At 32.3% G+C, this 12,796-nt stretch overlaps 1 protein-coding gene across 6 annotated transcripts in view; it reads right to left on the reverse strand.

Annotated features, from left to right (window-relative positions):
* Window positions 1-12,796, reverse strand: part of LOC149732051 (uncharacterized) — a 125,472-nt gene that overhangs the window by 4,425 nt on the left and 108,251 nt on the right. For 5 of the 6 annotated variants that reach the window (XM_089882145.1, XM_089882143.1, XM_089882144.1 and 2 more), the window contains 29 exons: window positions 12,247-12,529; window positions 11,943-12,070; window positions 11,571-11,734; window positions 11,225-11,417; window positions 8,650-8,799; window positions 8,286-8,432; window positions 7,780-7,892; window positions 7,383-7,602; window positions 7,159-7,301; window positions 6,922-7,097; window positions 6,506-6,712; window positions 6,310-6,440; window positions 5,897-5,965; window positions 5,716-5,834; window positions 5,451-5,620; window positions 4,987-5,178; window positions 4,799-4,929; window positions 4,350-4,508; window positions 4,079-4,293; window positions 3,533-3,751; window positions 3,225-3,314; window positions 2,560-2,680; window positions 2,236-2,378; window positions 1,905-2,103; window positions 1,758-1,843; window positions 1,400-1,610; window positions 1,296-1,328; window positions 927-1,042; window positions 789-873 (listed from right to left, as the gene is read on the reverse strand). In XM_089882145.1, the coding sequence (XP_089738271.1) occupies window positions 789-873; window positions 927-1,042; window positions 1,296-1,328; window positions 1,400-1,610; window positions 1,758-1,843; window positions 1,905-2,103; window positions 2,236-2,378; window positions 2,560-2,680; window positions 3,225-3,314; window positions 3,533-3,751; window positions 4,079-4,293; window positions 4,350-4,508; window positions 4,799-4,929; window positions 4,987-5,178; window positions 5,451-5,620; window positions 5,716-5,834; window positions 5,897-5,965; window positions 6,310-6,440; window positions 6,506-6,712; window positions 6,922-7,097; window positions 7,159-7,301; window positions 7,383-7,602; window positions 7,780-7,892; window positions 8,286-8,432; window positions 8,650-8,799; window positions 11,225-11,417; window positions 11,571-11,734; window positions 11,943-12,070; window positions 12,247-12,529 (4,413 nt within the window). Of the gene's footprint in view, window positions 1-100; window positions 462-788; window positions 874-926; window positions 1,043-1,295; window positions 1,329-1,399; window positions 1,611-1,757; window positions 1,844-1,904; window positions 2,104-2,235; window positions 2,379-2,559; window positions 2,681-3,224; window positions 3,315-3,532; window positions 3,752-4,078; window positions 4,294-4,349; window positions 4,509-4,798; window positions 4,930-4,986; window positions 5,179-5,450; window positions 5,621-5,715; window positions 5,835-5,896; window positions 5,966-6,309; window positions 6,441-6,505; window positions 6,713-6,921; window positions 7,098-7,158; window positions 7,302-7,382; window positions 7,603-7,779; window positions 7,893-8,285; window positions 8,433-8,649; window positions 8,800-11,224; window positions 11,418-11,570; window positions 11,735-11,942; window positions 12,071-12,246; window positions 12,530-12,796 lie in introns of those variants that run through there. The other variant, XM_089882146.1, reaches the window with a different exon arrangement.

Genomic DNA, 12,796 nt, shown 5'->3' on the forward strand with positions numbered 1-12,796 from the left:
ATAAAGTTGATGAGTATAAAACATCTCCGATGAATAAAAAAAAAAATATATATATACTGTATATAAAATCAAATTTGATATATTGTGCAAAATATAAATATAATTGAATGAATGTAACTTAATTTATCCTCGTGTGGCCGGAAAATGACAGTTGTTATCACACGGGTTTAACACCTCGTGTCAGCTTACGAGTTACCATGTATGTCACTTAGTGGATAATTGTCTTTTGGGAGGAATTTTTTATTTTTTTTTATGGCTGATAATTTGGACAACCCATTAGTGACCACTGGGTTGGAGCAATTGCAGTTAAGTGTCTTGCCCAAGGACACATACGCCCATAATGGTAGCAGCGTCAAGCCTTAAACACATTACCTCTGGGTTGAAGGCAGGCGCGCTAACCACTATGCCACGGCGCCGGACAGAACTAATAAGATGAAGGCAAGGCCAGAGATAGAATAATACTGTTTAAATAAGTAAAACAATTTTTTTAAATAATAAATCTATGCATGCTTTGATTACAATAACAAAGATAAAACAACAACAACACAACAACTCATCATAGTTAAGAAACATAAATTAACAAGAAAACAACAGTCCCTATTCTTGAATAAACATGAAGGAAGGAGTTTTGGGTAAAAATACGGCTGGTAAAGTCAACAGTTGACTGACAGTATGTTGCAACTTATGAATTATTTAAATCAGATTACCAGATAATTGGGAAGAAAAGCTTACATAAAAGCTCTTTAAACCTTAAATGTATTCTGTTGGTGGTTAAAATAGTTCATTACCTGTTATTGAGAATTGAACTTTAAGAGATGAGCTGTTTGTTGGTTCAAAATAATCCACAGAAAGAGGAAAACTAAGTTGGAAAAACTAAAAAAAAAACATTAATAAATATCACCTAGAAAATATATCAGCAAATATACCATTGGTAGGTAAATGGACAGGTGTTGGTTTGCAGTTTGCGAGCTTTTGTTCATCCACATATCAATAACTTCAGATAACGTAAGATTACTGATAACAAATGAACCAATCATTGTCTCTGTAAATCAATAAACAACATTATTTTGCAAATAAATCATGTTAATTGAAAGCCACACATTCAAGCACAAGAATTCTTAAACCGTTACCCATACCACTATATTCTAACATCCATAGTTTCTAAGTCAATACCACCAACCCCCAATCCACAATGTTGTAGCTTATACTATACTTCTACACAGAAAATAATGAATTTTTAAAACATTACATTTCAAGAAAACATTGAAGTACTTATATACAACATTAGAACTTACTCGCTGTATTTGAACTAATAAATGGTCCGGGCACTGCAAAAAATTGAATGAGATTATTAAACAATTCAATTTTCCACAATCAACTCAACACATTGATACTTTACCTCTTACTATTAATGAATCTGGTAATATTTTTAATTCTTTTTTTATGTTTGAAGTTATTTTTTTTAATTCTTTTCTTCCATCTCTTTGTAAGTTGTGAGCAAGACTTGGTACATTGGGATTGGAAGTCAATGTAAAGTTAATTCGCATTGAGTTGTTGATAGTTCTTTCCATTTTCACAAAATGCAAGGTACCAGGCAGAATGCTATCAAGCTAAAACAAACACATATTTAGCTGAAAAATTCGTAACAACATTGTTGGTAATATGCATTTTTAAAAAATTCGATGTAATTGTAACATAGCAGTTTTTATGGCTAAAGGATAAAAGAGTTTGTAAAAATATTAAAAATTTATACAAACCAAATCCACTAAATCGTTCTGTGTTTTATTTGTTGTAACAGAAGTGTTCATAAAAAAATCCAATGATCCAACAAATGTACGAGGTTCTATAAAACAAGCATTTAAATCAAATGTAACTTAAAGTATAAAATAAAAAAAATGTATTACCTCCAAGCTTAAAACTTTCTATATTATTCGTTGTATTTAGATTCAACATTTTCTCTATCTGTGCAGCAGTTGTATTATCATCATGTGGTTGTGTAAGTTTTACATGAGCAAGTAATGACTGGTTAGGTAAATGTTGGAAGTATTCAACCACATGTTGATATGTCTTATTTTCCAATGATGTTGCAATCCAATTCATAACCTGATAAACATAACATGATCTCCTCAAACACTAAGATTCTGTTGATAAAAACTAACAGCAAAGCAACAGTCATTAAAACACACTGTACATATGTAGCGTCATTTAACATCAGCTATGGAAGGTAAGTTTTACCTTTTGGCTGTATGTATTGAAAACTAATTCATCAATGGTTGGGTAAAGATCGATGACATCAGAAATTACTGCTTCTTTTAAAACCACGTAACCAACCAGGATTTTATCTTGGGGTGGAGTCATCACTTCTGGAGGGGGGCGTGCTGGAATATTGTAAACTTATTTACTCTTTATTCACAAAAATCATTTTAAATAAAAAGAAGATGGACAGCAAGGCAACAGTTGTTACAACACTCTTACATTTAAAATAAACATGGGAATAATTATCAACCTCATAAATTCAGTATATCAGTTAACTTTTTTAAATTGAAAAATTTTACTTACGTTTCACTATCAGAGAAGTTTTATTTAATAAATATCTTGGATGTGTTTCTCTAAAGATTCTCACATCATTAGTTAGACTTCTTGGTGTGAGATCAAACCCAGGAAGACTTGAAATCCACACCTAGATAATAAGGGAAGAATAAACATTTATCAATACACATTTATTTCCATGTTGAAAAAAATGCTTTGTATTGTACATCCTTTCATTGTCCAGAATTTAAGTTTTATGCTAATTAGAATAGCCCAGATTAACTGTAACATCTTTAGTAAACAAGATGTTTCAATTGCAACTTAAATATAAATGAAAGAATGTAACTTACATATTCTCACGTGGTGGGGCTATGACAGTTATTTTAAAAGGAGTGTTATGTTTTATACATCTTATACCTACTTACAAGTTACCACAAATGTATCTTGTTGGGTTTTTATTTCTGGAGATTTTTATCATTTTGTAATTTATACATGACAGTTTAAATTTATATCATAAGAAACTCCTGGGTTGGAGCAATTGCCGTGTGTCTTGCCCAACGACACACATGACAACTATGGTAGCAGTATGAGCCTTAAACCTGTAAATTGCGAGTTAGAGGCAGATGCGCTAACAAATCTGCCATAGGTGCCCAATGACTGATGTTGATCAACTCTAACACAATTCATTAACCTACCTTTGCACGAACAGTGCTGTTGTAAAGTGTTTCAAATTTGGAAAATGATGCAGTAACTTTTGTTTCATTCACATTAATGGCGCTTGTAAACTGATATGTAAAATGTGGTTTTAAAATGTTATCTACTTCTAAAATAATAAGGTACTAAATATATACGTTTTAATACTTCCCACATATTAATCAGTACTCACAACCATCAATATATTTACTTATGTTATGAAATATTCCATCAGTTAAAACAGGTATTGAATTGGGCATAGTCAGCCTTAAATTGAAGTTCAATCCTAAAAATTTAGAATAATTCTCACCAAATCAACAAAGTATTCACTATCTTGGGCAGTTGTGAGGGAATTATCTGCTGGATTAATCACATCAACTTCGCCAATGAAATCTCGTGTAAGATGCGGGCCAAGGTCGATCAAAGATTTGTTGACAATGCTGACTGTGGTTGGTTGCCATGACAGCAAAGGCCATTTTCTCAATTTAATGAGAATTGGTTCAATGTCTTGATCAACTGGGTAGGTGAGCTAGTAATGTATAAAAATGGTTTATTAATAGTTTTTATACCAGTGGTAGAACAATGGCAGACTTTATAACACATGTATTTTGTTTCATATAACTAATGCCCACTTACAAGTTTCGGCCTATTTAACTTTAACTTTGTAACATAAATACTTTAAGGATTTTTCTCTGTTTGGCTGACAACTTAATATCCAGAAAGAAGTATTGAGTTGAAGAAAGTGCAGTTAAGTGCCTTGTTATAACACTCATACATCCAAAAATGGCGGCAGTGCCAAGCCTTATAAAATAAGTACTACTAGTTAGACACAACTTAATTTCTCAAACATGAATACCCTAAAATGCAGAATGACTTTTGGAGAGACACCAAGTTGAAAATATTGAGCTTCTGCCTTTGTTGGTGGGACTGATACCAATTGTTCAGGAATTGCTAGATTGAAAAACTCGCTAAGCTGTGTTTTAATATTACTGTCGCTCAGTTTTGGCAAGTTGTTCCTTTCTGCTGTGGTTGGTCCATTAAAAGGTAAACGTCCAATAAACACGGTGTATTCTGGTATGATGAACAAGGTGTTAAAAAGTTAATTCTATAGATATAATAGTCCATACCTGGAGGAATTATTGGAAACACATAAGTTGTGATGTTTAAATCTGTACTGTTTAGGCTGATTATAAAGGATGCCATATCCCCAGTTTCAATCTGTCTACGTCGAACAACATGTGATGTATTCGACTCCAAAGATTGTTCTTCATTTTCACTTAAGTCAACTGAGATATATTAAGTATTAGTATATATAGGAATGTCGCTTATTTTTTCCCACAAGGTGGAGAACTTTGTGAACCAGTTCATACCCATATCAAAAAGTGTTCTTTAGTGCACCATGTGTGATGGACTAATACTGCTTATTATCTTTTAAAATTTATCGATTTATAACTGAAAATTTAAAAAACTCCTTGGTAACCGTTGTGTTGAACCAATTTCTACTAAGCATTAAGAATACAGACACCAAAAAAATAAATAAAATAAGAGCAATGTTACAAAAATTAGGCTGAACAACCTGATATTGGGTACAGATTGTTCATCATGTTTCGAACAAACTGTGTCAATTGAAATGGATCATAATGAAGATTTGAGTTCATTGTTACATTTGCAACCATCCTTAAAATGCCACCATTACTGATCTCAAATCTAAACAAGAAAAATATATTGTTACTTGAACACAAAGTGAATGTCACTCACCAATACCTGTCTATCACCAATGAGCTGAGGAACTGGAGTTCAAACAAAAGTTTTTCACTAACTGCTCTTCCTACTTTGTCATAAAACCTACTACCATTGTCTAATAACTGCCCAGTTTCCGTTTCATTCAATCCTTCAATATTTGATTCGAAGTAAAAATTTCTTTCAGATGGAACAATCACAGAATTTGGCAGATACCTGTCATGTATGTACGTTAAAACAACATAAAGTATTTTCTCTATATTGAAACTGCATATACTAATAACAGGTAAGCTTGATGCATGAATTAAAAAAAAACATGCAACCTTATTATGTTTTTAGAACATCAATAAAATATAAAAAACAATTTTTTTTCTTTGATAAAAAATTAAATAGCATTCACCAACTAAGGTACCGCTGACCCATTTTGGCATACATGTTTGTTTACCTGAGAAAAAAACTACATGATGATTCATGCAACAACTACTCACCCATTTCCTACTGCAGAATCAACTAATATTTGTTTTAAGAATTCAGTGTCATTGTTTGTTGTTTCTATTTTAAAGTGAGCAGTAAGTCCTTGCAAACCATATGGTGCAAAATATTGAGTTTCCACTTGTATTTTATAAATACTTTCAAATGCACTTAATGATCTTGTTAGCTGTTATATTAAAATATGACGTTACTATTGTAAAACAAAGAGCATGAGCCAAACTCGGGCAATGTAGAGAACCAGTTTTGAAATATATTTCTTACCATAGTTGTGCAACTATTAACTTGTTCCAGAAAACTTGAGCTTGAGTTGTCAATTGAAGCAGATATGACATGGGTTGTTGGTGGAACGAGTGGGAATGTGATGGAACCCGTAAATGTGACTGGTGTACAAAGTTATATATTAATTGTTTACAAAATCATTTTTTAAAACAAGTAAACTTACCAACAGGTTTGGGAGGTGGGGCAAGATATACAGTTATGTTTGCATTTGTTGGATCAACTATAATTGGACCTGGTGATAATACAATATTTTTTATTGTTTTTTAGATAAACTACATACAACAAAGATTTTATTTCACTATAAATGATAACGATCGGTTAAAGTTTTTAATGAAGTGGAGCAACCCAAAGGTATAGCATGAATTTTCTAATGTGCACCAGTGGCTTCATACACTTGTTGTTCCGCTATATATGCTAGCAAGTTGCAACTTAGTGGGTAACCTATATTATGTGTTACTGGCAATTTGGCTAACGACGTAGACGTAGTTAGGGTAATTATCAAGTGTGCAAGGTCACAAAAGTTAACAATGATAACAGTGCCAAGCTTCAAGTTTAATACCACATGTTGGTAGTAACCTGTTAAATTTGGATGAGCTTGAAGAACTCTTCTGAAGTCATTTGTCATGTTGATCGGATCATTTTTATCATTTACACCAAGCGTCAAATGAATGTAAACTTTAACTTTTTCATTTAATGTTTGAAATGCACTGAAACAAAAGTTGATGTGAAAAAAAAACATAACAAAAAATCCTTAAATATAAATAAAACATACTTTGTCACATTTAGTGAAACAATTCGACTTTGATTTTTAAAATTTTCATTAAACAAATGTAGCAATGAAGAAGCAAATCGTGTAAATGTAGTGTTGTTCATCGGAAGCTTCACCAGCTCTTGTCCTTGTACTTCAGAAATGTTTTTGACGAAAAATTCCCCAAGAAGTTGACGAGAGGTTGGGATGTAAACGCTCTCAGGGATAATTCTGTAATATTAATAACAAATTGATAATAACTAGAGTGTAATAAAATATATCATTTACTCAGATAAGCAGATTAAGACAGACCACAAAAAGTAAATGGCAGTGACAGTGAGGATAAAAAAGATAATGTGTGAAAAGATGATTATACACAACAGACTTAAAATCCTAGATGTTTTACATTTAATATTATTACAATTTCTGCTGTTACTTACTGTTTAGAATTTAACTGCCAGTTATTAAATTGCTGAAGAACACTTCGTACAGATTCACCATATTGAAGTTGAGTTGAAATAATAAAGTGTGCAGTTAATCCATTAGACAGATATGGTGCAAAATATTGAACATTAACTAGTGCAGGCACATTGGAATCTCTAAACACTGTGTTAAGCTGAAATAAAGAGCAGATTACAGTTTTGCAGTTACAAAAAATGGGAAGTTTGAAATGGTACCTGCGTTTGAATTTGGTCTTTTTCTCTAATGAAATATGTTTGATTGTTATCCTTTATAATGAAGTCAAGAAATATATTTGAAACACCAGTGTAAGAGATTTCACCGTTCAATTCAATAAATATTGGAAGTGGTGGAAGATCAACTGAAAATTTAGTTTTATTTGGTTAGAATTTAAATTTTATAATTAAAAGAAAGTACAAATTCTAATACTTTTTATACTTACAGTAAATATTAACTGTGTTATTACCAATAACACTATCTGCTAATGCAGCATTAATTGCATTTAATTGATTTTGCAGGTCTTTAGGAAATATAACATCATAATTTGACATGATAACTTCAAACGTAACTGGTCTTGATCCATTTTGAAGTGCGGGCTGAATTTTTAAGTTGACCACGGAAGTTTGGTATAATTTGTTGTAGATTTGCAAAATCTTTGTCATCTGAAATAGGAATATGTAAACTTTGACCTGCCGCATAATACATCTGCAATGTACAGGAAGCCTGCCCTGATGAAGATGACTGGAATCTAACTTTTAATCAATAATAAAAGAAAAAGTTAAGAAAACACATTTTAAAATAAGAATATTGTATTTTCAAATGAATTAAATTGTACTTACATCAAATAAAACGGAAAATTCAGAAATAACAGCATCAGCACTAGCAGCCAGCAAAGCTGATCCATAAAATCTTCTCACTTCTCCCACACGGAAAGTAGTCGTGGAATATGGTCCTTGATCACATACTTAATTAACTCATTGAACAACATTTTAACTTTTTCATACCTTTGTATTTATATTTATTTTCTAAAAAATCTACATTATAATGTTTTTTTTATGTACTGACTTTGATTTCTTATTTAAATGCTTAGTTACCATTATAGATTGGGTAGTTCCTTAATTTAAAGCTTTTCTAGTACTTAACCCCTATCTTCATCCCTAACCGCATGTACTACTAGTCTTAAACTAATTTCTTATATTAACATTTAAATTGTCTGAATACCAAATATAGATATGAAAAAAATCATAAAATAAAAAATCACAGCACTAAACTGTTACATCAGGTCAGGAATAAGTTTACAAATTTACAAAAAAAATGTTTTAACATTTTTCTAATAAGAACTTACTTATATCTTGTTGAGCCAAGTAAATATTTAAGTTAACCAAATTTAGATCATCAGGAGAAGTATCATTCTTAAGTTGAATCACAAAATGAGCAGTAATAGTGTCTGATACATCAGCATATGATTCAAAATATTGAATCTGTGACATTTCTGAAATGGGAAAAAGCATCTTTAGTGTGTTCGGGTATTAGGTTTATTTAAAAACTAACAGTTTATAATAACTGTCTTCGGTAATTTATGAGGCCCGAGATTCTAGAACATCTTTGGCATAAGTGTGTTATTAATATTTCGCCCATTCTTTTAGCATTATTATCAACAAATATTATTTTAGTTGTTAAATAGACCAGATAAGCCATAAATCACCAACCTATGTTGATCAGGTGAGCATACTGTGATCTTCGTAAAACACTTTGGAACCTCCTGGTTTGGTTTCTTAAATAATCCTCTTTGTTTAAATTTAAATTTAAAATAATATTATGTATTGCTTGAGCATGTAATCCAGTCCAATTGACTTTTCCTGAAAACAAAATGAAAAAATGTTAATGGGGTGGGCATTTAGATCCTTTGTTGGCAAACAGTTGTTCTTATTGTTATTATTTGGAAGACTTTTTCCGCACGTCTGAATTTTCATCATCTTTTAACTAAAATCCAATTGTTTAACATATACCTAATTTATGATGCAAATGACCACATTTTAAAGCTTGTATAATCAAACATTAGTACACTACCTCATCACATTGAACCAATATATTTAGGACAGCACCAAAGTTTTTTAAATTTTGTTTACAAGACAAAGCCATATTTCAAACAATGGTTCTGTACTCATTACAGTGTTTGGTGCTTATCAGACTTACCCCCAATATATAATGTGGCACTCATTTATTAAAAAGCGAAAACAACTAATTACATCAGTTATATTTAATGTGACAGATGCGCTTGCTTTTCGGCAATGAGTAGTTTAATGTCTAGTACAATTGGCACAATTTTTTTCTGTCCTAATAACGGATATGGATTTCGATTGGTAGCCTGTTTACCCTCTAAATACGAGTTACCCCAGTTTAAGAAAGGCTAGTTTACAGTATCTAATATACTAACACATGTTGTTCTTGATTGCCATCACAAGTAGAAAACAGAAATGACATTGTTAGTAGCTTTTGTTTGTCATTTGTAAAAAGGGATGTATCAACTTAAATTGTGATAGTTATAGTACCTCCCCAGCCATTATAGCTGTGCTCTCTGGTCTTTTTGTTTCTTGTAAAGCATGACATCTCAGTTGTATTACAGTCATTCTACTTTACTCAACTCATGATTACATTCGATTAGTGTGAAGTAATCATTAGGGATGTGCTGAAGTTGTAAAAGCTCGGGTTCGCCGAGCGCCGAGCTTCAACGAAAAGCTCGGCACGAGCCCGAGCACGAGCACCTATGACGTCATCAAGGACAAAGGCGTACGAGAACGCGTTCATATTCAGTCGAAAAGCATCGCTAATTTAAATATTACAGAGCACGTGGTTTGCGGTTAAAAAGACGTCTCGTTTCGTAATTTCCAATAAAAATTATTTAATTAAAAAGTATTTATAACTTTTGCAGCCAGTGGTGCAACTAGCGCGTTCAAAAGGGGTCTTTCATACAGATAAAAAACAACGTTATCTCTAAAGCGAAATAAACGCTTTAGATATTGGTTTTGCACACTAATCTTTTTATTCTACTTTATGCGGTAAATTAGGACCAATATTACATTATTTATACTTAATTAGAAACGTCTCTTTAATAAATGAAACATTGGTGTAAGTTTTACGCATGTCCATCGTGGATAATCTAACGATTATTTATGTCAGAATAACTTTAATAAACCATTACGATTGTTACATTACAAACGAGATTGTTATAAAACAATCGTGTTTTATTCGCTTCCATACGATCTGTAGTTTGTGTATAATTTTTGTTTCTGATGATTAGTTTAAATGCAGGTAAATCGCGATTAGGTAAATTTTAATTGATACAAATATAAGAGCGAAGAGCGACGATATCAGTAAATTGGAACCAACAGAGATTGCAATATGATATTACATAGTATCGTCCCGGTCGAGCTTGGACAGAGGCCAAAAAACATCGTTTGATGGCACCGCACGAGAACCGGAGTTTCATTACGTCATTATTCACGAGAATAAGTTCACAACGATTGCTTCGTTTGTTAGGTGTAGAATGTATGCTACCGCACGCGTCTCCCTTTATATCCTACGCCAGCGCAGAGCGTAAAAATGTGACGCTCATACACGAGGTTTCGAACTTGTGGTTGGTTGGAAGTGGGAACATTCTTCCCGATTGTTATATTATGAAACGTCATAATTTATAGTTATGTTGTTATAGGACAAGTGACGTAACAATTAAATGAAACATGTTCCAATTCCCAGCGAAAGAAAGTAATATTGAATGCAACGCCTGTTTTAGCACTTTCTGTCTGGGTGCGTGTTTGCGGAAATGGATCTGTCATTACAACAAAACAGCCCCCATGGTTGCAGCAGTTTATTTATTTCATTATAAAAAAGTTTAAGAGTTATTAGCTTTTTATTTAAAATCAGATACAGGAACATTGCGCGCTCGTGTAATTTGACACCGGCTGTAATTCCATACGGGCAATTTCACTAACGTTGCGATTCGTTACTTGCGAAAGAGCAAATTCACAACGAACGAAAAATAATTAAAAAGGAAGCTACGCTGACTGTTCTCGTTATCTTCTCTTAGTAGCTTCACTTTTTTTCATTTTCAGTATTTTTCGCTCTCGCGTGCAACATTATAGCAATAGCATATGAGGCTCGGCGCTCGGCCCAAATTTCAGCCGAGCGTCAAGAAAGGAGACGCTCGGGCACGAGCTTTTAAGTTCGAGTTCGGCTCGGCACATCCCTAGTAATCATTCTATGAAACTTTTTCAATAATCTTACCTGGTATCGCCATGCCATAAACAACTCCAGTGGGTTTAATAGAAATAGAGTTGATATCAACAGTGATATTTGGATTTGATTCATTGGCATTTAGAGACTGCACAATCACAGAAAATCGATTAGCTATGTCACCAGGTGTCAAAGCATCTGTTGTGCTTAGAAAGAATCTAACTGTTTGTCCATTAGGAAGAATCTGCAAGAGTGACATTTGTTTGAAATACAGTACTAACCCGATCATATGCTTTATTTGTAAAAATACATTTTTTTGAAGTTTTTTTTATTTTTTTTTTTTGTAAAAATACTTTACATATGTATTTTGCATATTACAACAGTTCAAATAACATACATATGGTTGTTGAACTTGAGTGAAATTGGACTTCAGTTGGTTTAAATAAAACAAGGATGCTTGAACAAGTAGATTTACTGCTTGTGCATTGCCATTTATGACTCCAAATTGAAGTGAAGCATTCACATTTTCCAATGTCATTGTACCAACCATCGTGCGATTAGCTGAACACAAGGATTTAGTTGAAATATGACAAGAACACTTTTTATATTTTAAACACGATGTCCGTTATTGAGATACCAAGTTCGCAATTTTGAGAATGATTATTTTTAAGGGTATGATTGTTATTTTAGATTACCGATTAGTAACCACTGCATTGGAGAATAATTAAATATCTGTTCTTAAAGCAATAATCTTTAAGATATTTTTTACCTGGAAACACTAATGAACCATTTTCAACTTTTTTAGCTATTGAACTTGCATTGATCAGTTGATTAATAAGCTCAGTCATTAAAGTTGTGTCGTTTGAGATTGGAGTTACTGCGGTGTGGACTCTAACTCTGTTCAAATAAAGATTTATAAAATTTCAAGTTTGATAATAAGGGACTAAAGTTATAAGCCATTAGTTGTGTATGTAGTATAAAATTAATTTTACAACAGCGAAAATATTGTAATGCTTAACAATTAAATTTAAGCTTTAAACCGATTTTTTTTTCAAAAACTAATGACAACTTACCTTGAGTTAGGTGGAGATGATGGTTGATAATATTGAACAGTGATGTCGCTCACTAGTTCACGGAGTGATGGATTATTCAACATGGAATACAAAAGTTGATCAACCTGACTATCTGCTGTAATTCGATCGCTTGATTGAGCTCGATAAACTAAGTTAAAAACATTATGAGGAAGAACAGTCATTTCAAATGAAAGTGGAATGCTCTTTGACACTTCAGGCTTCTTTGTTGGAAGGAGTGAGCAATATCTTTGACTCTCTGGTCGAGACGATTCAAACCCTGATGCTGTAATTTAAGCAGACATTATAACAATTTTATTTTTTATCTTTTTGAATTATTTTATTCAATTTGATATATCCCATATCAAATTGAATAAAATAACTACGACAGGGAAAAAAACAACAAAACTGTATTTGTTTAATTTATATTGAATCCAAGTGTAACAACTTTTGTGATAATAAATAACTACTGAACAACTCTCTAACTTCTAGTACAAAAATAAATCACCTGAACGATTTGCTTTAAATTTATATCATGCTTGACATTTATTCA

Source organism: Ciona robusta, chromosome 8 (genome assembly GCF_009617815.1).
Source record: "Ciona robusta chromosome 8, ASM961781v2".
NCBI classification, from domain to species: domain Eukaryota; kingdom Metazoa; phylum Chordata; class Ascidiacea; order Phlebobranchia; family Cionidae; genus Ciona; species Ciona robusta.